Source organism: Panthera uncia, chromosome C2 (genome assembly GCF_023721935.1).
Source record: "Panthera uncia isolate 11264 chromosome C2, Puncia_PCG_1.0, whole genome shotgun sequence".
Taxonomy (NCBI): domain Eukaryota; kingdom Metazoa; phylum Chordata; class Mammalia; order Carnivora; family Felidae; genus Panthera; species Panthera uncia.
In genome coordinates, this window is record NC_064810.1 from 155,443,639 (window position 1) to 155,469,219 (window position 25,581).

Consider the following 25,581-nt stretch of genomic DNA (forward strand, 5'->3'; position numbering starts at 1 on the left):
CGGCCGGCATCTTCTACTCTGGCGAAAACGAATCATAGAGATATGGCTTGCCAGAGAGCCAGGGATGGGAGGGGTTGGTGAGCAACCGGAAGTAGCGGTACGAGCGGGTCAGCCATTATTCTGGTCCTCGGCCGCAGTTGCGTCCTGTTCCCGTGTCATCTCTTGGAGTTCAGGTGCCCAGGCGGCGGTGCCTGAGGCCGGAAGCGCAGCGGGAATCCCGGGTGAGCGGGGTAAGCTGGGGTCGGGTGGGCGGCCGGAGAGGCGGGCATGAGCTCCCTAGGGCAGCGCCCACCCAGCCGACCCCTCCTGGCCACCGGCCCCCGGCACAGCCCCTACTCAGTTCCGTGTTGGCGTGGACGCCGGGGCTTGGACTGGGCGGATGGCGGCGTGGGGAAGGCAGTGAAGACAGCACCTCGGAGTCTTTGTGTGTCTGTGGTGCTCGAGTCAGACAATGAGGACAGCTGCCTCGGTGGCCGGGCCTTTCTGCTTTTCCCCAGTCTTTGCTGAGGCTGGTGGAGACAGCTTGGGAGTTCTAGAGCCGTGGCAACCAGACTCCTGGGGACTTTTTTGGTTTTTGTTTTTTGGTAGGGATGGATTGATTTTTATCTTTTAGTTTTGTGTTATACTGGTGTTTAAAAAGCATACTTACACCACCCATGCCGCCATTATTTAATATATAGATTCATTCATTTATTTTGAGAGAAAGAGAGAGAATCCCAAGCAGGCTCTGCTCTGCGTTGTCAGCGCAGAGCCGGATGCAGTGCTCCATCTCAACAACCGTGAGTGAGATCATGACCTTAAATGAAATCAGGAGTCTGTTGGCTAGCCCACTGAGCCACCCAGGTGCCCCAAAGGAATATATTTTAAAGCTAAATACTGACACTGTAAGCTCGGAATAAATGCCATCCTTTGCAAGAAAGGTCATTGCCAACCTCTGTTAGTCACTGTGTATAGTTACTGTATTTTTTGTTTTACAGTTTGCCAGATTAAATCTTTGTAATGAACTGGTGTTTGGAAACTGTTGCTTTAGAATGGATGTTGTTTGGCTTTCAGAAGTCTTTTAGATGGACGTATTTTGGACTTTTGGAATTAAAATCCCTGATTTCAGAATTTACTCCCACATACAACCAGTCAAATAGCCTTGAGTGAATTACTTAGTTCTTCTGAGCCTTCTCTTATTCTTTTTTAACTCAGAGCTCACAAATGTTTTGTGGGAAGTAAACAAAATGTATGTTGTAAGATGTATTTATATCTGTGAAGGAAGAGTAGAGTTCTAATAATTTACTGTAGAAGATCCTTTTTTCCCCTTTTATTTATTTTTCTCAAAATAAACTTTAGTTTTTAGAGCAGTTTTAGTTTCACACCAAAAGTGAGCAGAAAGCACAGAGATTTTCCATATACTTCCCTCATTCATGCACAGCTTCCCCCACTTATAACATCCCCCATAGACTGGTACATTTGTTAAAATCGATGAAACTACGTTGTCATGTCATAATCACCCAAATTCTATTGTTATTACGTTAGGGTTCACTCTTGGTGGTATACATTCTATGGGTTTGGACAAATGTAAAATGACATATATAATGTATCCACCATTATGGTATCGTGCAGAGTGGTTTCACTGCCCTAAAAATCCTCTCTGCTCTGCCTGTTCATCCCTCTCTTCTCCCACCCCCTGGCAACCATTGATATTTTTACTGACTCTGTAGTTTTACCTTTTTTTGAATGCCATGTATTTGGAATTGTACAGTAGATTGTCTCTTCAGATTGGTTTCTTTCACTTAGTAATGGGCATTTTAAGATTCCTCCACATCTTTTCATGGCTCGATAGCTCATTTCTTTTTGGTGCTGAATAATATTCTGTTGTTGGAATGTATCACATTTATCCATTCACCTTGTGAAGGACATCTCAGTTGCTTCCAGATTTTGGCAATTATTTATAATGCTGCTATAAACATTTGTGTGCAGATTTTTGTGTGGACATAGGTTTTTAACTCCTTTCACAATAGATACCAAAGGGCATGACTGCTGGATTGTATGTTAAAGAGTATGTTTAGTTTTGCAAGAAACTGCCAAACAGTCTTCCAAAGTTGGCTGTACCATTTTGCATTCCCACCAGTAATGAATGAAAATTCCTGTTACTTCACATCCTCACCAGCTTTTGGTGGGGTTAGTATTCTGGATTTTGGCCGTGTTGATAGGTGTGTAATGGTATTACACTGTTGTTTTGGCTTTCATTTCCCTGGTGGCATATGATGTGGAGCATCTTTGTATATTCTTGTTTAGAATGTGTATATCTTCTTTGGTGAGGTGTTGGTTAAGGTCTTTGGGCCATTTTTTAATTGAGTTGTTTGTTTTCTTATTGTTGAGTTTTAAGAGTTCTTTGTATAATGTATAAAAAGGTTAACAGTCCTTTATCAGATTAAGTGTGTCTTTTGCAAATATTTTTCCCAGTTTATGGCTTGTCATCTCACTCTCTTGACATTGTCTTTCACAGTGCAGAAGTTTTTAAATTTTATCAAAGTTCAGTTTATTATTTTTTTTCACGAATCACACTTTTGTGTTGCATCTAAAGAGTCATCACTATACCCAAGATCATTTAGGTTTTCTTCTGTTATCTTCTAGGAGTTTCATAGTTTTGCATTTCACATTAAAAAATTTTTTTTTGGATGTTTATTTATTTTTGAGAGAGAGGGAGAGACAGAGCACGAACAAGGGAGGGGCAGAGAGAGAGGGAGAAACAGAATCCAAAGAAGGCTCCAGGCCCCCAGCTTTCAGCAGAGAGCCTGACACGGGGCTCGAACTCACGAACTGTGAGATCATGACTTGAGCTGAAGTCAGATGCTTAACCAACTGAGCCACCCAGGTGCCTCTTGCATTTCACATTTAGATCCGTTTTGAGTTATTTTTGTGAAGGGTGTAAGATTTGTGTCTAAGTTATTTATTTATTTACTTATTTATTTAGTTAGTAAGTCAGTAAGTAAGTATGTGGATGTCCAGTTGTCTTGGTACCATTTGTTGAAAAGACTATCTTTATTCCATTGTATTTCCTTTGCTCCTTTATCAAATAACAGTTGACTATATTTATGTGGATCTATTTATGGGCTCTCTATTCTGTTCCATTAATTTGTTCTTTCACCAATACCACACTGTCTTCATTACTTCATGTTGTGTGGTGTCAGTCCTTCTACTTTGTCCTTCTTTTTGAATGTTTTATTGGTTATCCTGGGTGTTTTGCTTCTTGTGTAAACTTCAGAGTGAGTTTGTTGGTGTCCACAAAATAACTTGCTGAGATTTTGATTGGCATTGCATTGAATCTGTAGATAAATTGCAAAGAACTGGCACTTTGGCAATATTGAATCTTTCGGCCTGTGAACATGGAATAGAAACCCTTTTTGAAAGTTCCTTTCCATCACCCGCACCCAGATCAACTGCCAAGAACTGCTTAGCTTTTCTCAATCGTTTTATCCTTACTGCTGATTAGTGTAGAATTTCATCATTTGTTGAGACTATTGCAAAAACGTTACTGGCCTTCCTAAGATCCAGTCCTCCCTCCCCCATCATTCCTCCTATATAGATTTCTGACCTTGTGAGTTAGTACTTCCTTCACACTTAGAGTGGGAAAATCCTTTCTAACTCTGACACAAAACCCAGAGCCAAAAAAAAAAAAAAAAAAAAAAAGAATGATTGCATGGTGAAACAAATATAAACAAAGTCACATGAGATATATGGCAAAGACATGACAAAGGAAAAATTTGCCACTCCTATCGTAACAAAGGACTAATTTTCCTTTTAAAAATACACTCATTTACTCAAAATGCAAGTTAGATTTGGTGAAGGAGTGAGGAAAAAGGTACTCCCATATCGCTCATGCTGGAAGTGTAAATTGTAAATTAGTCCAGGGCCAATGAAGGGCTAATTGGCAATATCAAAATTATAAAGTCACATAAATTTTGATCCAGCAATTCTGCTTCGAGGAACTTTTCATGTATATGCCTACCCACATGCAAATTGATAGATGCCCAGAGTTTTTCATGAGAATATTGTTAGTTAGAAAAGATTAAAAACTGCCCATCTGTGATAGAGTGGGTAAATAAATCATGATAAACCCATACAGCGATACTATGCATCGGTAAAAAGACAGGAGGAGCTATGTGTGATAGGAAAGATCTCTAGGATACATTTTTTTTTTTTTAAACAGATTTTATTTTTAAGTAATCTTAGGTAATCTACATCCAACCTAGGGCTTGAACTCACAACCCCAAGATCAAGAGTTGCATGCTGCACTGACTGAGGCAGCCAGGCATCCCTAAGATACATTGTTAATTGAGAAAAGGAAGATGCAGTACATGACTCATGGTGTCCTATCATTTATGAAAAAATATATATATTATACATTGTTTTATATATATATGCACATATACACATAATAACTGTAAAGATACATAAGATACATAAGAAACTAGTGGGAAGAGGGAAACTTTACACAGTATGTATTTTATAATTTAAAACTTTGAATCAGTATTACCTATTTTAAAAAATAACAAAAAATATAAAGTAAAATCTCTCTTTTGGTTGCTTATCACATATAGTATGTGATCATCTCTTTGTTCTGCCTCTTAAGAGCCTTTAGAATTTGACTTCTGTTTACTTCTTGACTCTACTCCCATGGCCTTACCTCCAGAGTTTACTTTACTTCTCTGGTTTGCAAAGTACATTATTGTTTTGTTTTGTTTTGTTTTTCCTCTTTCTTTTTTTCTTTTTTTTTCAAAGCACATTTGTAATAGAGCTATAGTGTCATCCCCATGCTTTTGAAAATATAGTTTCTTTATTCCTGGAATGGCTTGCCTAATACTCCAGTGGTCTTTATTTTTCTTTAAAGCCCAATCCAAAATTACCTTCCATGAATTCTTTCTGTGCTTGTATGACCTCCTATTAATTTTACTTATACATTATATTGAAATTGTGTTTACATTTCTGCCTCCTCTGTTCAGTTATACACATGCTCCTTAAGGGTCCGAGTGTTAAATAAAATTAGTGAGAGTGCTTTCGTATGTCATTGATAGTGTTTTAACCGTTATGACTTTAAAAGCTTAAAACTATTCTCAGCTTCCAGCCCAACAGTTTTTTTTTTTTTTCTGGGAATTTTTCCTGAAAAAATAAGCAGAGGTATAACCAAAAATTCATCAGCAAAGATGTTCATTGTGGCCTAATTTATAATAAGAGGAAATTATAAATAATTTAATTGTTTAACAATAGGGGACTACTTAAGTATGCATAGTCTCATGTGCTCCTAAAATAATGATAAAGACTATGTGATGTCATGTTCCTGAGATAACATGTGAGAAGCAAGTTACAGAGCTGTACTATTGGTTCCAATCATGTGATCCAAATCGGTACAGGGAGAAATGATCAGAAGAATATAGTACAAAACAATAGCAGTGATTATTCTCTGGTTTTGTATGTCTTTTCTGATTTTACAAATTTTATGTTTTGTAATGAGAACAATAAATGTTATTTCTAAAAAAAGAAGATTTTTAGAGAGCAGCAAGCCTAAGTTTTGTATAATAAAAGTCAAATATATCCAAATATTTTGATTAATGGGTAAACAATTTTCAGAGAATCCAAAGTATGTACAGTAAAGCTAACTTAGTTCAGCTTTTCTTTGTTAATTGAGAAGGTGTTAGGGTTTTGTCTTCTGTGTATCAGGATTAAGACCATACTTGTTAGGGGCGCCTGGGTGGCTCAGTTGGTTGAACGTCCACCTTCTGCTCAGGTCATGATCTTGTGGTTTGTGGGTTCAAGCCCTTCATTGGTCTCTGTGCTGACAGCTCAGAGCCTGGAGCCTGCTTTAGATTCTGTGTCTCCTTCTCTCTGCGCCCTCCCCTACTTGTGCTCTCTCTCTCTCAAAATAAACATTAAAAAAAAAAAGAAGAAGAAGACCATACTTGTTGACTGCACAGAACATAGGAAAGAGTGCTAATTAAAGAAGGATAGTAACTAATTTTTGAGTCCATATACCAGGCACTGTCCAAAACTTGAAATGCATGTAGATATCAAATTCTTACACAAGCCTCTGAGATAGGAACTGTTATTACCCCTATTTTGCTGGTTAAGAAACTGAGACTCAAAGGGGCGCCTGGGTGACTCAGTTGGTTAAGCGTCTGACTCTTGGTTTCAGCTCGGATCATGATCTCACGGTTCATAGGCTCAAGCCCTGTGTCGGGCTCCGTGCTGACAGTGTGGAGCCTGCTTGGGATTTTCTCTCCATCTCTCTTTGCCCCTCACCTGCTTGTGCGTGCTCTCTCTCGCTAGCTCTCTCTCAAAATAAATAAGCTTAAAAAAAAAAAAAAAGAACTAAAACTCGGAAGTGAGGTAACTTATTCAGGGTCACACAGGAGTAGCCAGGATGCCCATTGTTAGAGTGGTAGATAAAGGATTTATTGTAATTAGGTGGAGGAAACACTGTGAATGCAGACTAAAGGAATTTGGGGGCATGTGGGTGGCTCAGTCGGTTAAGCATCTGGACTCAAGTCATGATCTCAGGGTTTGTGAGTTCAAGCCCCGCATGGAGTTCTGCACTGTAAACAGAGCCTGCTTGGGATTCTCTTTCTCCCTCTCTGCTCTTTCCCTGCTCGTGTGTGCGCACACGCGCCCTCTCTCAAAATAAATAAATAAACATTAAAAAAAAGACTAAAGGAATTTCATTTCTTTGGTTGTAGCAGTCGTCTGGGTAACATGAGTGTCTGTGTCTTCAGAGCCTTGGGCAGGGGCTTCTGTCAGAGGAAGCACTGCTCAGCACCTAGAAACTTGTGTTCAGGGAGGTTCTCTTCATCACTAGAAACTGGGGCTCAAAAACTTGGTTGTTCCTTTGGGTTAATGTTATCAATGACTTCTTGAGGTCTTCTAGATGATGTTCTCCAAGCTTTAAGGAAGAAATCAAGCAAGGATCGAGGGGACCCGGAGAGGAGCCTTTCTTAAATGACAACAATGACAAGAGAAAATTGGGGCCACAATGCTCTGAGACAAGAGGGTCTTGTTAAAGGGAAGGATGATACTTGGAAATGGGGAACCAGCTTCCAAGGAAGCAGCTCCTCTGTTTGGGAGACCTCCCACCTGCACTTTAGACAGTTACGTTACCATGAGACATCTGGACCCCAGGAGGCACTGATCCGGCTCCGGGAGCTCTGTCGCCGGTGGCTGAGGCCAGAAGCACGTACCAAGGCCCAGATCCTGGAGCTGCTGGTCCTGGAGCAGTTCCTGAGCATCTTGCCTGGGGAGATTCGGACCTGGGTGCAGATCCATCGCCCTGGGAGTGGTGAGGAGGCCGTGGCCCTGGTAGAGGAGCTACAGCAAGACCTCGATGGACCAGCACTGAAAGTGAGAAGGGGGGAGGGGAGAGAGTTTGGGATAGAAGGCAGGAGAGAATTGAGCCAGGGCAAGCTGTGCTGGAGGGTGATCCTGTGATTTTCATAAATAATTAATAGCACATTAGCCACCCTAATGCTTATTACAGCAGGTTCATGAGCTATTTCACATCATGGCATATCTGCAGAGAAGTGGATTTATGACTGGGGCCTTGGGCCCAATTCAGAAGTAGCACAAAGGCATTAACTGTGCTTTGTCCTTCTGGGTGATGCTTGCTAATGCTGAGGTTTGGTTCAGTAATCTGAAAAACATAATGTTTCTAAGTATTTCCCTAAACAGAAGCATAGGTATTGTTTGTATTAAGTCTGGAAAGGCAAGGGGGAGCAAGACTGAAGCTTTCTTAATCTGGCAGGATCTCCCTATGTGTGCCCCTAGGGATTCTCTGACCCAGGGAATCTTACTTCTGGAAAGATTTTATATTCTTGACCATGAAATTGGGATCTTAATATATTTCCTAGTGTGTGTTAGATCTCTTTCTGTCAATCTGTAGTCCACTAGAAACATTCGTATGTGAGGAAGTCTGAACTTAACTTAAGTTCAGACTTAAGTTAACTTAACTTAAACTTGGGAATGGCGCCAGGGATGGGCTTGTTTATTTTTATCATAAAAATGAAGAATTTTAGAGCTAAATATTTCATTATAAAGCACTAATCCATCCTCATTTAAGAGATAAAAAAATGGAGACAGAAAAAGTTTCACTCAATTGCATTATGTCAGATAGCTAGCTAGCAACAAAACCATGTGTCGACTCTAGTGTTCCTTCTCTTGGGGCAAGAAGGGATAACAAAGGGGTAAATAGGTAGAAGAGTATATTGAACCTAAGTCTGATCTAAAACCAGGTCTAGAGCTAAAACCCATTCCTTTGTGACTTGTTACTTCCCATTTGATTCTTAGCCCACACCCGGGTCTGCCTTTGTTTCCACCATTCTGTTCAGTCTCAGTGGGAGAGAGGTCACCAGTGCCATGAGTGGAGCTAGAGGGCCAGCTCCATTGTTCTCAAGGCAAAACTGTACTGCTGTTTTGATGCTCTGTACTTGAGGTGGGTCTCTGATCTCATAGTTCTTTCTAGACTGTGGGCAGAAAGAGGTCCATGGTGGTTAGGTGAGTCCATTTTCTGGAGGTACAAGAAGAGTTGGCTTATTTTGTTTTGCTTATTCTCAGGTTCCAGTTCTTGTTCAGGACCAGGACATTCTCCAAGAGGGGATGAGCACTCCAGGAGCAGCAGTTCCTCATGCACCCTGTGGCAGCCACATAGCTGAAATTTGCCAAAATCCTTTTACTGACCCAGTGGTGTTCAATCTCCAGGATCCTCAACATGGTACTTGGTGGCCCTGGCTTTGGACTTTCTCAGAATCTTTATTATGGCTCATCCCTGTACTCCCAGTTAGTTGCTTCCTCTCCTGTCTTGTATATGAAACCCTTGTGGTACCAAGTTCTTTCTGCTCTTCCCTACCTGTCCTTTCCTGGGTCCCTCTTACCTTTAATTTTTTTTTTTTTTAATGTTTATTTATTTATTTTTTTGAGAGAGGGAGAGAGACAGAGTGCAAGCAGGGGAGGGGCAGAGAGAGAGAGGGAGACACAGGGTCACTCAAAAGGTTTGTAAGTCATTTTATAGCCATCATTGTCTAGCCCTGGGAGTTCTGGGTCTTTCTGAATTCTTTGTTTGTCAAAGATACAGGACTTGGAGTAGTGGGCAGGAACAGCAGTAACTTCACATGTAGCTTTTTCTCCTTCCTCAGATTCTCCTGCCCCTGAAGCTTCTGCCCTTTCCCAGGAAGAGAATCCAAGAAATCAATTAATGGCCCTCATGCTTCTAACAGCCCAGCCCCAGGTAAGGTTTGCATTCTCTTTCCTTCCTAAGGCCCTCTCTGCACTACCAAACTGGCTGAGGTGCCCTCTGTCATCCTAATGTTTGGGGCCCAGTCAGTTCTTGTCTCTAAATCACAGTCCAAGCGTTTGGAGGGTAGACTTTATGTGGGGTTTCATTAGGACTCTTTGATCGTTCTTGTTCATCTCAGTAGGGGAGCTCCAGGGCACAGAGAATCTCACATACGCCTGTTATTTCAGGAGTTGGTGATGTTTGAGGAGGTGTCAGTATGCTTCACTTCAGAGGAATGGGAGTGTCTGGGCCCAATTCAGAGGGCCTTGTACTGGGATGTGATGCTGGAGAATTATGGAAATGTGACCTCCCTAGGTAAGGACTCTTTCTTCCCATCATTCTTACCTTTATTTCATTAGTCTTTGTTCTCTGATTATGAAAGTAGTATATTTTGAAACACATAGAATATTAGAAAGAAGAAAATATAACTTTCTTAAACCCACTGTAGACAACTACTATCAAAATTTTGACATATTACCTTTGTTTTTTTTCTATATGAGTTTTTTTATTGGCTACATAATTTGTGCCATAATTCAGCCATTTCCTTACTCTAGATAATTCTCTAATAGTCTGTCTCTATACCTAGGGTCTTTCTTTGTTTCTCATTATTTTTTAGAAGTAGAATTACTATGCTTAAGTTTGAATTGTTATACGGTTCTTGCCTCATACTGCCAAATTCCTTTCCATAGTGATTTCTGGGATCCCCGCGGAGTGTTACATAAGAACACTTCTTTTGCTCTGCCTTTATTGGTACTGTGTAATCCCATTCTTTTAAATTGTTGCTGGTAGGATTTTCTAAAGTTATATCTTTATACTCTAGTGGATTTTTCTGACTATTAATAAAGTAAGAACATTTAAAAGTACTTAGTAGGCATTTGTGCTTCCAATAGACATTAAAATATCTATCATGTGGTGGAAATGATGTGATTTTGCCATTAGCTTATCGTGGTTTGGGAAATGAGCATAGAGAGAATAAACAAAGCAGAGTAAAATAATTGGTATAAGAGTGTGATAAACCTTTTCAGATGGAAATGAAGGGGACAAAGCACCCAGTACCGTATCTGAGATTAGGAAAGGCCATAAAAGAGGTAGCTTTGGGGGTGCCTGGGTGGCTCAGTTGGTTAAGCATCCAGCTTTGGCTCAGGTCACGATCTCATGGTTCATGGGTTCGAGCCCTGCATCGGGCTCTGTGCTGACAGCTCAGAGCCTGGAGCCTGCTTCACATTCTGTGTCTCCCTCTCCCCCTATCTTGCTTGTGCTCTTTCTCTTTCTGTCTCTCAACAATAAATAAATGTTTAAAAAAAAAAAAAAAAAAAGTAGCTTTGTGCTGGACTTTGAAGAAAAAGGTAAGATTTTGTTTGGAGAAATAGACATTAAAAATTGAGGAATCAACTAATGCACTGATCTAATTTATACTGAAATACAGATTTATAATATCAGTTTAAATAGCTGCATAGTAATGTAGAATTCCATTGTTTATGTATCATGCTTTACCTTGACAGCTTTACGATACTGAATTTCTGTTTAAGAACGTTACATGCTTTTCTATTGGTTAAGCACTGTGTTTATGTTTCAGGCCTGTTTAAAATTGTCTTCATCTAGATCTTGTATATTTCAGGATACATTGGTTCTTTGGAATTGGAGTCTTTTCTGATGTTTTCTAATTAACTATGGTTTACATATGTGAAAATACTGATTTTTTTTTTTTTTGCCATGTCGCAACCTTACTATTTTTTTGTCTACAGTAATTTATACTGTATATTTTTACAATTAATGAGGATATATCTTTTATGATCTCATATGTACTGATAGTGGGCCCAACATTCTGTAGATTTTATTTATTTTTTATAAATTTTATTTTTTTAATGTTTTCTTATTATTTATTTTGGGGGGAAGGGGCAGAGAGTGAGGGAAACAGAGCATCTAAAGTGGGCTCCGTGCTGATGGCAGAGAGCCTGATGTGGGGCTCGAACCCATGAACTGTGAGATCAAGTTGGATGTTTAACAGACCGAGCCACCCAGGTACCCTAAGTCCCAGTAAATTTTTTTTTAAATGTTTATTTATTTTTGAGAGATAGAGATAGACAGAGTGTGAGCAGGGGAGGGGCAGAGAGAGAGGGAAACACAGAATGTGAAGCAGGCTCCAGGCTCCGAGCTGTCAGCACAGAGCCCAACATGGGGCTCAAACTCATAGACCATAAGATCATGACCTGAGCTGAAGTCTGATGCTTAACTGGCTGAGCCACCCAGGCGCCCCTAGATTTTATATTACATGTTACCAAACTGCTTTCTACCAGTGATGTACCAATTTACATTCCCATGAAAAGAGTAAAAGAGGGCCCATTTCTCTTATACGTGCTTATGATTTGATCATTGTTTTAAATCTCTGCTGGGTAGATGACAAATACTATTTTTCTGGTTGTCATTTCTTTGATTATTGTGTGGGGAAATCCTTTCACATGTTTATTGGTTGTTTCACTCCTATTCATATACTTTCTACATATTTCTTTTATTTATTAAACTGCTGACCCTTTGTCAAGTATTGCGTATATTTTTCCCATTTTTTTGCCTTTTAATGTTATTTATGAGTTGTTTTTTTTTAAGACCTAGAAAATCTTTTATGGTAGCATTAAACTTAGCAGTGTTTTCCTTTATAGTCTTTGTTGTCTTCTCAGTAAAATTGTTTTTTAAAAAATAACTCGTATTTTTTTCGGATACTTTTACTGTTTCATTTTTTTTTCAATGTTTATTCATTTTTGAGAGAGAGAGGGTACAAGCAGGAGAGGGACAGAGAGAGGGGGACAGAGCATCCAAAGCAGGTTCTGCACTGACAGCAGAGATCCCAATACAGGGCTCAAACTCTCAAACCGTGAGATCATGACCTGAGCCATTCGGATACTTAACTAACTGAGCCACCCAGGTGCCCCTACTGTTTCATTTTTACATGATCTAAAATTTATCTTGATCTACAGAATGACATAGGAACCCAGTTTGTTTTTTTAACCCAAATGACTTTTAGTAGTTGCAATGCTATTTACTCAATAATCCATCTTTTCTAAGAGTTTTTTAAATGTTTTATGAGTAAATTGGTGAATTTTATGAACACTCACCATGGATCCGTATAACTCATGCTGTAAGCCAAAATAAATTCTAGATTAGTCTAAGAGTTAAACTAAAGAAGAAGGAGAAGGAGGAGAGGAGGAGGAGGAGAGGGAGGAGGAGGAGGAAATGGAATTGCTTATTCTAGCTCTTTGAGGAAAGAGAAGTTTGAATCAACTTTATTAAATAAGATAATCTTTAACTGCCGTGTTGTTGGGGCTTTAGCAAGCAGATACCCAGGTGTTTATGCCCTTTGACCTAGTGATTTTCATTTGAGGAGGATACCTTAAGGAGATTGTTCAGAAAGAGGAAAATAAATAATATGTCTAAGAATAGTGCCAGTAAAGTATTTATAATGGTTAAAAGTTGAGCACAAGCAAATTCACCAAGATAGAGAAAGTACTAAGCAAACTGTGGTGTTTTGACTTGGAATTATACTATGACATTATCAAATATGACAATTCTGTGCACTCAGTTTCCATGTATGGATAAACTGGTAGAAAAGCAGATTCTCGGATGGCTTGCATACACTGCTTCAATATGTAAAAGATTTGTATACGTTTATTTAAAGGATTGGAATAGAATTTGAAGGAAATTAAAGAAATAGTACTTCCTGTGTCAAAGTTAGCCCCTGCCTTCAAACATTCAAATTGGATTGGTAGACATTTACACTAATAATTACAATACCCTGTGGCAGATGCTATATAGTAAAACGTGCACAAGCGTGGGAGCCCATAGGAGCTTGGGATGGTGGAGGGACTGGGAGAGTGGGGGCAGGGGTGGGTGGCTCAGGGAAAGATTTATAGAGGGGGTGACTTTTTATTTTAATAACAGTTTTATTGAGATACAGTGTACGTACCATGTGGCTCACCCAATTAAAGGTTACAGTGCTTTAATTAGTATACACACAGAGCTGTGCGACCCTCACCACAATTAATTTTATAACAGTTCATCACTCCAAAAGAAACCTTATATCATATAGCAGTCATATTCATTTCACCCAACTGCCCCTCCAACCCAGCCCTAGGCAACCACTGATCTGCTTTCTGTCTCTCTAGATTTGCCTGTTCTATGGACATTTTATGTAAATGAAATCACACAGGTCTTCTGCAGCTGCTTTTACTTGGCATAATGTTCTCAAGGTTCATCCATGTTATAGCATGTATTAATACTTTATTCCTTTTATCCGTTTATTTATTATTATTTTTGAATGTTTTTATTTATTTTTGAGAGACAGAGAGACCGAGCATGAGTGGGAGACAGAGAGGGAGACACAGAAGCCAAAGCAGGCTCTGGGGTCTGAGCTGTCAGCACAGAGCCCAGCATGGGGCTCGAACTGGTGAACCGCGAGATCATGACCTGAGCCAGAGTTGGACACTCAACTGACTGAGCCACCCATGCACCCCTACTTTATTCCTTTTAATGCTATTCTCTTGTGTGTATATATCACATTTTCTTGATTCCTTCGTCAGTTGATGGTCATTGAAAAATGCTGCTTCCACCTTTGAGCTGTTGTATAAATAACACTGCTGTAAATATTTGTGTACAAGTTTTTCTGCGGATGTGTATATTTTTATTTCTCTTGGAAGTATACCAGGGAGTGGAATTTCTGGGTCATATGGTAACTCTGTGTTTAATCATATAAGGAGCTGACACTTCCAAAGTTGCGGCACCATTCTACACTCTCACCAGTAGTGTATAAGGGTTCCAGTTTCTCCAGATCTTTCCCAGCTCTATTATCACACTTTCTGATTTAGCCATCTTAGTAGGTCTAAAAAGATCTCATTGTGGTTTTCATTTGCATTTCCCTAATGGCTAAAGATGTGCAACTTTTCACATGCTTATTGGCTGTTTGTATGTCTTTGATGCAATGTTTTTTCATTATTCTTTGCCTGTGTTTTAATTGGGTTGTCTTTTTATTGTTGATTTGTAGGAGTTTTTATATTTTAGATACAAATACCTTACCAGATATGTGACTTTCAAGTATTTTCTCCCATTCTGTGAGTTGTCTTTTCACTTTCTCAGTGGTGTCCTTTGAAACACAAACGTTACTAATTATGATGAATTTCAGTTTACTTTTTCTTTTGTTGCTTATGTTTTGGTGTCATCTAAGAAACTATTGCCTAATCCAAGGTCATTAAAGTTTATGTCTATGTTTTCTTCTAACAGTTTTATAGTTTTAGTTCTTATGTTTAGGTCTCTTTGAGACATTTTGAGTAATTTTTGTATATGGTGTGATTAAGGTCCAACTTCATTCTTTCCATGTGCCTATTTCATTATCTCAGGACCATTTTTCCCCATTGAATTGTTTCGGTACCCTTTTGAGGATCAGTTAACCATAAATCAGTCCAGCTTATTTCTGGACTCTCAGTTCTATTCCTTTGATTGTATGTCTATCTTATGTCAGTGGCACCCAGTCTTATTACTGTTGTTTTGAAGTACATTTTTTTTAAAGTTTATTTATTTATTTTGAGAGAGAGAGAATGAATGTGTGTGTGAGTGGGGGAGGGGCAGAGAGAGAGGGAGAGCGAGAATCCCAGTATCAGTGCAGAGCCTGATGCAGTGCTTGTTATCTCACATCATGACCTAAGCCAAAATCAAGAGTCCAACCCTTAACCTACCGAGCCACCCAGGTGCCCTTGAAGTACATTTTAAAATTAGGAAGTATGAGGGCCACCTGGGTGGCTCAGTCGGTTAAGTGTCCAACTCTTGGTTTTGGCTCAGGTCATGATCTCACGGTTCGTGAGTTTGAGCCCCACGTTGGACTGTGCACTGATGGTACAGAGCCTGCTTGGGATTCTCTCTCTCCCTCTCTCTGTCCCTCCACCGCTCACTCGCTGTTTCTCAAAATAAATAAACATTTCGATAATAAAATTGGGAAGTATGAGCCTTTCAACTGTGTTCTTCTTTTTCAATGTTGTTTTAGCTGTTCTTGGCCTGTTGAGTTTCCATATTGATTTTAGGATTAGTTTGTCAGTTTCTGTGAAGAAGCCATCTGGGATTATGATAGGGATTGCACTGAATTTTTAGATCAATGTGGAGATTATTGCTGTTTTAACAATGTTAAGTCTTCCAGTCCATGAACATGGGATATGTTGATATGTTGATATGTTTTCATTTATGTAGTCTTTAACTTCTTTAAACAGTGTTTTGTAGTTTTCAGAGTATAAGTTTTGTACTTTTTAAAATTTATGCCTTTCTCATTCAGCAACCTTAAAGATTTAAGGGGCAAAATTTTTCAGGGGTATATGATGAGGGAACATAAGACAAGCTGATACCCTGCAAACACCCTTACCCCAGGTGAGATAATGTGTGACATTCCTCAGGCATTCAGGCTACCTGGAAAGGGAAAAATAATGGTTAACTGATAGAGACCAGTCATGCAGGATATGAGTCTTCATCAGTTTATGAATGTCTTAGTAAATTATAAGAAAAAGGCAATCTTATTAATAGCCTAATCTCCAGAAACCATAGCCTCAGTTTCCCTAACATCACCCTTCCCTCCAATAGTGGTGTGGGGATCAAAGGCAAGAAGGAAATGGCAGATAAGATTAAATTTCCTTATAACCTGCAGCCCGTTGACAGATACTTGAGGCAAATACGGAATATAACATTTCTCCAAGAACTCCCTACTGTCTTAATGTTAATGCCTTACTGGAGGAAAACCAACCTGAGTTTGACAATAGCTAGACCTCCAGTAGCTTATGAGTCCTCTTTAGCATATGAAAGTCCTTCTGGAGGCCTCCCTTTTGTCTTTACCTTCCCCACCTCCAGTGTATATAACCAGTCACTCTTCACAACCCTCGAGCAGCTCCTTCTGCCTAATAAAATCACCTTTTTGCACCCTTCCCCTAAATCAGTCAATCAATCAATCAATCAATCAATCAGTTTATTCCTAAGTCTTTTATTCTTTCTTAGGCTGTTTTTCTTGATTTCCCTTTAGGATGGTTCAGTGCTAGCATGTAGAAATCCCACTGATTTTTGTTTATTGATCTTGTGTCCTGAAATCTTGCTGTACTTATTTAGTTCTAACAGTTTTTTTTGGTAGATTCTTTAGGATTTTCTTTTTTTTTTTCTTTTTTAAATGTTTATTTTGTGAGAGATAGATCGTGAGCAGGGGAGGAGCAGAGAGAGAGAGAGGGAGAGAGAGAATCCTAAGCAGGCTCCGCGCTGTCTGTGCAGAGCCCTACATGGGACTCAATCTCACTAACTATGAGATCATGACCCGACCCGAAATGAAGAGTTAGATGCTTAACTGACTGAGCTAACCAGGTGCCCCTTTAGGATTCTACATGTAAGATCTTGTCATCTGCAAAGAGAATAGTTTTACTTGTTCCTTTTCAATCTGGATGACTTTTATTTTTTTCTCTTGCCTAATTCCCTTGCTAAAACCTGCAGTATATATTGCATAGAAGTGGCAAGAGCAGAAATCCTTTTCTTGTTACTGTTCTTAGAGAGAAAGCATCAGTTGTTCATCATTAACTATGATGTTAGCTTTCGATTTTTTTGTAGGTCTTTGAACTTCCCTTATATTCCTACTTTGTTATTCATGAAGGGTTGTTGGATTTTTACCAGATGCTTTTTCTGCATATGTTGAGATGATTATGTGATTTTTGTCCTTCAATCCACTGATATGATGTATTACATTAATTGATTTTCCAAAATTATACCAACACTGCTTTCCTGTGATAAATCCCACTTGGTCATGGTGTATAATTTTTTTCATGTGTTGCTGGATTAAGTTGGCTAATATTCTGTTGAGAATTTTTAGGTCTATATTCATATATTTGTAGGTTTCTTTCTTTTCCTTTTTCTTTTTTTGTGATATCTTTTTCTGGTTTTGGCATCAGGGTAATACTGATCTCATAGAATGAGTTGTAAAGTGGTCCCAACTCTTCTGTTTCTTGGAAGAGTTTGTGAAAAATTGGTATTAATTTTTTTTTTTTTTGGTATTAATTTTTTTTAAAGGTTGTTAGAATTCATCAATGAAGGGACGCCTGGGTGGCTTGGTCGGTTAAGCGTCCGACTTCGGCTCAGGTCATGATCTCACGGTCCGTGAGTTCGAGCCCTGCTTCGGGCTCTGTGCTGACCGCTCAGAGCCTACAGCCTGTTTCAGATTCTGTGTCTCCCTCTCTCTCTGCCCCTCCCCTGTTCATGCTCTGTCTCTCTCTGTCTCAAAAATAAATAAACATTAAAAAAAAAATTAAAAAAAAAAAGAATTCATCAGTGAAGCATTCTGGGCCTGGGCTTTTCTTTGCAAGTGTTTTTTTTTTTTTTTTTTTTTTTTTTATTATTATGGAGTCAATCTCTTTTTATAGATCTATTCAGATTTTCTGTTTCTTTTTGAGTCCCTTTTAGTAATTTGTGTCTTTCTAGGAATTTGCCCATTGCATCTTAAATTGTTCAATTTAAGCATTTCTAGTATTCCCTTATAATCCTTTTTATTTCTGTAATATTTGGTAATGTCCAGAGAGGGTGATTTTTGAGCTTAAGGGTGTAGGTATTGGGCTTGTAGTGAATTGAGAAGAGGAAGAACGACAATTCAGGAAGAGAAAAAAGCATGGGCACTGATAGGAAAGCAAAAACATGACATGTTTGGGCATCTGCATGTAGTTCTTTCTGGCTAGAGTCTAGGGGCATAAAGAGTACTGGTAAAAAATAAAGCCAGAAAGATAGGCAGAAGTAGATGAGGGCATCTCTTGGGCTATGCTGGTTATTTGTGCTTTATCCTGTAGGTAGTTAAGAATCATTTGTTTTGAACAGGTGAGTGACACGGTCAGGTTTACTTATTGGAAAGATAATTGGCAATGGAGTGGACATGGATTAAAGAGGGGAGGCTTGGAAGTAGGGAAGCCTGTCTGTTTCTTGTAGGCTTCATTCAAGATTGCAGAAAGTAATCAGGTTCCTCTATCAATCTGACATTTTTCTACCAAGTCCTCTAAAACTCAATAGGCCTACAGGTTGTGTGATTTCCATACTGAAATTTCAGATAGTTTAACTAGCAAATTACTGTGTATACAAGAATTGGCTGATTTCCCTTTTTTTTTTTTTTAAGAATTTTAATCATTTTTTTCCTTTCAAGACATTTGGAATATTGAATATGAATTTTAAGGCATTTCTGTCTTTTTGTTTTCAAGTAAACACTGTGCCCAAAGTGGGGCTCAAACTCATAACCCCAAGATCAAGAGTTGCATGCTTGGGGTGCCTGGGTGGCTCAGTTGGTTAAGCGACCGACTCTTGGTTTTGGTTCAGGTCATGATCTTGCAGTTCGCGAGTTCAAGCCCTCCTCTGACTGCGCTGACAGTGTGGAACCTGCTTGGGATTCTCTCTCTCTCTCTCTCTCTCTCTCTCTCTCTTTCTCTCTTTCTCTCTTTCTCTCTCTGCCCCTCCCCACTAGCTTTCTCTCAAAATAAATAAATAAACTTAAAAAAAAAAGACTTGCATGTTTCACTGAATGAGCCAGCCAGACGCCCCAAGAATTGCTAATTTCTTAAACAATCTTTCATCTCAGTTAACCACTTACAACACTTCTACTTCCTAAAAGCACTTCTACTTCTTTAAAATGCTTCTACTTCCACTTAAAGAGAATCTTCCTGAGACCAGCATCCTGCTTAAACTGTGAAACCATTCCTTCATCCAATCACTGTGGATAAGGAAACTGGAGTACCAATACTGGATAGGACACATGCTCATCCCTGTAGCCAGATGAAATAGTTTGATTGACAGCCCTGCCTGAATCCTGGAGAAAGGGGCAGTCGAGATGAGATAGGAAAACCTGACCTAAGGATGTAGTTTAAGTTAACATTTATTGAGTATTTTCTATCTTTACCATCTCATAAATTAAAGAAGTTTATAATGAAATAAAATGGCTACTCCTTTCCTATGTCTTTTCTCTCTATTTAGGTAGAAGAACAGTGTTGTTCTACTCTAGTAGAAGATAATATTACTGTTATTCACATTACTTTACTTATTAGGTAATTTGGGGAACTAGTTCATATTTTTTCCTCACGTTTGTGAGGAAAAATGTTTGTAAAAACATTTTCAAAAATGTAAGTTCACATTTTATAATATTTGAGAACATCAGAGTAGAAAGGGACTTTGGCAGTTTACTAGTTCAGCTGCATCATTTTGTAGATACGTTTATGTTTTTAAAATGTCTCTATGTTTTTTTCTTTTCATTCTGTATTTCTTCTAATATGAGTCTTAATCAGACCTGATGTTTCTGTGAAATTTTAAAATTTCCATTTCTCAATTTTAAAAGGAGTAGTGGGAGTTATATATGAATTCTAAGCATTAAGTTGCTTTTTAGTGGATTTTTTTCCCTGTAGTTTACTTGCTTTCGAGCAATTAAAAAATGTTTATGCCCTTGACTCTTCAAAAATTAAAGATTGCCTTTAGGGTTCTTAGGTACATTTTCTCTCCGTTAGAGTTTCCATCTTCCTAGCATGAAGAAAATAAAAAGATAATTCTTTATAAGCCAAATGATTCTCCCTGTTCAATCTGACTTCCTGAGCCTCATGTCTGAACTGCCTACACATGATCTCATGTTATCTCTTTGGTTTTTTCTTGCATCTATTTACTCAACATCATTTATATTTCTCCATCTGCTCCCTGAAGACAAAATGCTTAGAAGTGTCTGAGTGAGTTCTGTGTTAATCCACTGTGTCAGCCTTGTCAGGGTAGTATGCTGCCTCATACCTTCATCTCGTGAAAAGTTCTTTTTGTATCCATATAAAAGTGTACCTACTGGCTTGTTTGAAAATCATTTGAAGATCTTGTTCTTACTAACATAGGGATGTGGTAACATTTGCGTTTTTAATTCCTTTTACCAGAATGGGAGACCATGACTGAGAATGAGGAGGTGACACCAAAGGCAAGCATTTCTCAAAGAGCAGATTCTCAGAAAGGAACATCCAAAAGACTTCAAGGAAGTGTTCCCCAGACCCTTGATTTTGAGGAGGAATGTGAATGGCAAATTGTGGCAAGTCAGTGGGGGACTGAAACAGGGGAAAGAGATACGCTGAGAAAAGGTCCCCTCTGTGAACGAGATACAAAGAAAAGGGCTCTACCAGAAAAACAAGGCCAAAAGTGGAAGGAATTTGGAGAAAGCTTGACTCTAGGTTCAGCTCTTTCTGAAAGTTTAATAGGTACTGAAGGAAAGAAGTTTTATAAATGTGATATATGTTGTAAACATTTCAATAAAATCTCCCATCTTATAAACCATCGGAGAATCCACACTGGTGAGAAGCCTCATAAATGTAAAGAGTGTGGAAAAGGCTTTATTCAGCGCTCAAGCCTTCTAATGCATTTACGCAACCATTCTGGGGAGAAACCTTATAAATGTAATGAATGTGGGAAAGCCTTCTCTCAAAGTGCTTACCTTCTAAACCATCAAAGAATCCACACTGGAGAGAAGCCTTATAAATGTAAGGAGTGTGGAAAGGGCTTCTATAGGCACTCAGGCCTTATTATACATCTAAGGCGCCATTCTGGGGAGAGACCTTACAAATGTAACGAGTGTGGGAAAGTTTTCTCTCAGAATGCTTACCTCATTGATCATCAGAGGCTCCACAAAGGGGAAGAGCCTTATAAATGTAACAAGTGTCAGAAAGCTTTCGTTCTGAAGAAGAGCCTCATTCTACACCAGAGAATCCACTCTGGGGAAAAACCCTATAAGTGTGATGAATGTGGGAAAACCTTTGCTCAGACCACTTACCTTGTTGACCATCAGCGACTCCACAGTGCAGAGAACCCGTACAAATGTAAAGAATGTGGAAAAGTTTTCATTCGAAGCAAAAGCCTTCTCTTACACCAGAGAGTACACACAGAAAAGAAGACTTTTGGTTGTAAAAAATGTGGGAAGATTTTCAATTCAAAGTCAAACCTCATTGACCATAAGAGGATGCACAGCAGAGAGAAACCATATAAATGTACTGAATGTGGGAAAGCCTTTACTCAGAGTGCTTACCTTTTTGACCATCAGAGACTCCACAATGGAGAGAAACCCTATGAATGTAATGAATGTGGGAAAGTTTTTATTTTAAAGAAGAGCCTCATATTACATCAGAGGTTTCACACTGGAGAGAATCTCTATGAGTGTAAAGACTGTGGCAAGGTCTTTGGTTCTAACAGAAACCTCACTGACCATGAGAGACTCCACAATGGGGAGAAGCCCTATGAATGTCGAGAGTGTGGGAAAACTTTCATTATGAGCAAAAGTTTCATGGTCCATCAGAAACTACATACACAGGAGAAATCCTACAAATGTGAGGATTGTGGGAAGGCTTTCAGTTACAATTCAAGTCTGCTCGTACATCGGAGAATCCACACTGGGGAAAAGCCCTTTGAATGCAATGAGTGTGGAAGAGCTTTCAGTTCAAACAGAAACCTCATTGAACATAAGAGAATCCACAGTGGTGAGAAACCCTATGAGTGTAATGAGTGTGGTAAGTGCTTCATTTTGAAGAAAAGCCTCATTGGACATCAGAGGATTCACACAAGGGAAAAATCTTATAAATGCAGTGACTGTGGGAAAGTCTTCAGTTACCGCTCAAACCTTATAGCCCATCAGAGAATCCATACTGGTGAGAAGCCCTATGCATGTAATGAATGTGGGAAAGGCTTTACTTACAACAGAAACCTTATTGAACATCAAAGAATTCACAGTGGGGAAAAAACCTATGAATGTCATATATGTAGAAAAGTTCTTACCTCTAGTAGAAATCTTATGGTACATCAAAGAATCCACACTGGAGAGAAGCCATATAAATGTAATGAGTGTGGAAAAGACTTTAGTCAGAATAAAAACCTTGTTGTACATCAGAGGATGCACACCGGGGAAAAACCATATGAGTGTGAGAAGTGTAGAAAATCTTTTACTTCTAAGAGGAATTTAGTTGGCCACCAGAGAATCCATACAGGGGAGAAACCATATGGGTGTAATGATTGTAGTAAAGTTTTTAGGCAGAGAAAAAACCTTACTGTACATCAGAAAATTCATACAGATGGAAAACTCTGTGAATGTGATGAGTCTGAAAAAGAATTCTCTCAGACTTCAAACCTTCACCTTCAACAAGAAATCCATACTGTGGAGGGATTCTCTTGGCTCCAAAATGCCAATGAGTCTAAGACAGAGATTCAGAAAATCTAGTGTCATATGTAAAATGGGATAGAATTCCAACCTACCTAAATAACTGTTAGACAAATGGCAGTATATCATTCTTGCAAGGAAAAAAAATCATGATTGACTCTTTTGTAAACCAGTGATTTGCATGTGGAAGAAAGCTAACGTAGACTTTCAAGACTGCAACAACGTAAACCAAATTCTAGTTAAAGAATACTTTGTTCCAGACCATTTGTTATGACTCTAGAAAGGGACCTTAGAGCAATTAGACTCTGAAAAAAATTTATGAGATGTAATAATGTAGTTGTAAATGATAGCAAAAATATTTTTGTATTAAAAAATGGACATTGTTTCTGAAAGTGTGTAAATTGTACATTTTAAAAATTGCATCACTGCTACAGAAAGTCTCTGTGGACAGTATGATCGAGACATGTCAGACATGGATGTGGGTGGGCAAGAGTCTGCTGTTTGAGGGCAACTTAAGAAGAGTGCTGTATTTGGAATTAGAAGACCTAGTTTTAGGTCCTGGCTCTTTCTCTTACTAGCTATGTGATGTTGTTAAGTCAGTTTCTAGGCCTCAGTTTCTCTGTCAGTGAAATGTTGATATAATGCCTACCTCACAAGGTTTGAGGATTAAGTAAAGGATGTTTGTGAATGTACTTTGTGAAATAATTTAGTTGTCAATAAAGTTGGATAAAAGAGGTATGGTCAAAATACAGAACATGGCATAATGTAATGTTTGTTCATTACATCAATGAACAATTGAATCCAGGAGCCTCAAAAACACTCATTTTTACAGTAAGAGGAAGTATGGTGGTAGATGGCTAACTTTGGATTTTAATAGTCTAAGAAGACTTTTTAAAAATACAGCTTTCAGAATGAGTTAATAGATAATATGTGTAGTTTGTTTTGATAGCAAAGTATTGGCGTGTTATGGAAAAGCAATATTCTGTTCAGCTGTTAACACTGAAGCCAAGGAAAAGTATTTTTCTACCTTCAAATTTGAAACCTAGCAGATGGTGTATTTCAAAATGGAAGGACAGTCCTGTTGCTTTCCTTGTTCATAGGGAAAAATCCTTAACCCCAACCCCTGAGCTAATGATCCCTGCCACTTTATTCTCAGTTCTGATCAACATTTCACCATTGCTGACATATGAAAGGTTGTTACTCAAGAAACAACATCCTGTTCCAGTACTCAGTTTACTACATAAGGTTCACAAAGAGCCGAGTTCTTAAAGCTCTAACTAAATCAATTCAGAATCTACCTCTGAGTAATCAGGCCCATCACTCCTTATGAACCAATCTTAGATCTAATTCATCCTGTATTCTTGAGTTGCTAATTTTATACTGTAATTTTCAAAATTCCCAATTCTGTAACTGGACTATAAAAAACCTTAATATCAAGATTGTGTTTCTAATATTAGTAGTATTAAAGTGGTGTGTTGATAAATGATACTAATTCAGCCCCAGAGTTCCTTGAGGTCTGGTTCCCCATTAGACTGAAAGGTACACAGGAGTGAAAAGTGGAAGGAGCCCAAGATTTAAAGTCGTAAGGCCTGGATACAAGTCAGTTTCTGTCACTTGCCTTGGACAAATGCCTTCATTTCTTGAGCCTTGATTTATCTGTTAAACAGGAAGGTGAAAATCTACCTCACAAAGTTGTTATGAGGTAGTGAATATAAAGCTGCTTTCTATTTGTGCTACAGGAGAATCACTACTGATTGTATAATAATTACAAAGGGAAAGAGGTACTTTTAACAATGGAGAAGCTGGCATTCACCTCTTAACCACTTAAAATACAACATCATTAAGACTGAGGCAACCTACATAATGTGCCTCCTCATGTGATGCAGTAAGCCAAAAGTATAACCTGGATTTATCAAGATTCTTAGACCTATTGCCAATTTACAGGAAATAAAGGAGGCAGAGGAACAAGATAAATGGCACTACAAGAAAATTTAGAACACAGGATATTGTATAAGAAAACTGCACTGGATTCTTCAAAAATACGATGAAAAAGGCAGGAGGTGATAATTGTTGAAGCTGAATGAGTATTGGGAGTTCATTGTACTGCTGTCTGCTTTTGTATATATATTAACATTTCCAGAATGAAAAGTATAAAAGTGGACAAGGGAGGTTTTTTTTTTTTTTTTTATTTTAACTTTTTTTTTTTAACGTTTATTTATTATTGAGAGACTGAGAGACAGAGAGACACAGAGCATGAACAGGGGAGGGGTAGAGAGAGGGGGAGACATGGAATCTGAAGTAGGCTCCAGGCTCTGAGCTGTCAGCACAGAGCCCTACACGGGGCTTGAACTCAAACTGCAAGATCATGACCTGAGCCAAAGTTGGTCGCTTAACCAACTGAGCCACCCAGGCACCCCAAGGGAGGTTGTTTTTAAAAGGTATTAAAGAGCCATAAGACAGAAAGAGACTCATACAAATGCCCAGTTGATTTTTGGCAAAGGTAGAAGAGCAGTTTAGTAGAGGAGAGAGAGCCTTTTCAACAAATGCTGCTGGTGCAATTGGATATCCATAGGCAAAAATACATACATACGTACATAGGAACTATGACTAAGCAAAGAACTCTTAGACTTATATCAAAAGCAGGGTCCATAAGAAGAAAATGATAAATTAGACCTCATCACAATTAATTTTCTGTGCAAAGAAACTTTAAGAGTGCCAAGACATAACGGACTTGAGGGGAATAATTGCAAACCATATATCCAACAGGAGTTGTTTTTAGGCTGTATAAAAAATCTTAAAACCCACCAATAATAAATAGATTCAAATAGAAAGTGGGCAAAAGACATGTAAAGACATTTCACCAAAGAATAGGTAGCAAATAAACAAATGAAAAGTTGTTCACTATCATTAGCCAGTAGGAAAATAAAAGTTAAAAATCACTGTACACCTATCAGAATAGCTTAGAAAAAGGGGACAAAATAATGTTACTACATGTCGGCAATGATGCAGAGTAACTGGATCTCATATGTTGCTGGGATTGTTAAATGGTGCAGACACTCTTGGAAACAGTTTGGCAGTTGTTTTT

General features: G+C 38.6%; 1 protein-coding gene across 3 annotated transcripts; it reads left to right on the forward strand.

Annotated features, from left to right (window-relative positions):
* Window positions 1-136: 136 nt before the first annotated feature.
* Window positions 137-25,406, forward strand: LOC125921489 (zinc finger protein 197). Of its 3 annotated transcripts, none has more exons than XM_049629134.1 (6): window positions 137-221; window positions 6,911-7,380; window positions 8,590-8,746; window positions 9,168-9,259; window positions 9,496-9,622; window positions 20,239-25,406. In XM_049629134.1, the coding sequence occupies exons 2-6, from the start codon at window positions 6,982-6,984 to the stop codon at window positions 22,554-22,556; spliced, it is 3,093 nt and encodes a 1,030-aa protein (XP_049485091.1). In that variant the 5' UTR covers window positions 137-221; window positions 6,911-6,981; the 3' UTR covers window positions 22,557-25,406. The 3 variants fall into 3 exon arrangements, with proteins under 3 accessions (XP_049485091.1, XP_049485089.1, XP_049485088.1); XM_049629132.1 differs by having other exon boundaries at window positions 147-230; window positions 6,902-7,380; XM_049629131.1 differs by lacking the exon at window positions 137-221 and having other exon boundaries at window positions 336-7,380.
* The last annotated feature ends 175 nt before the right edge of the window (window positions 25,407-25,581 follow it).

What these genes read in the sequence shown, in the direction of transcription:
- LOC125921489 (XM_049629134.1), top strand. Translation starts at nt 6,982, where the DNA reads ATGACAACAATGACAAGAGAAAATTGGGGCCACAATGCTCTGAGACAA. An exon ending in TTCTAACAGCCCAGCCCCAG is followed by an intron (nt 9,260 to 9,495) that starts GTAAGGTTTGCA and finishes CTGTTATTTCAG; the next exon opens with GAGTTGGTGATGTTTGAGGA. An exon ending in TGGAAATGTGACCTCCCTAG is followed by an intron (nt 9,623 to 20,238) that starts GTAAGGACTCTT and finishes TCCTTTTACCAG; the next exon opens with AATGGGAGACCATGACTGAG.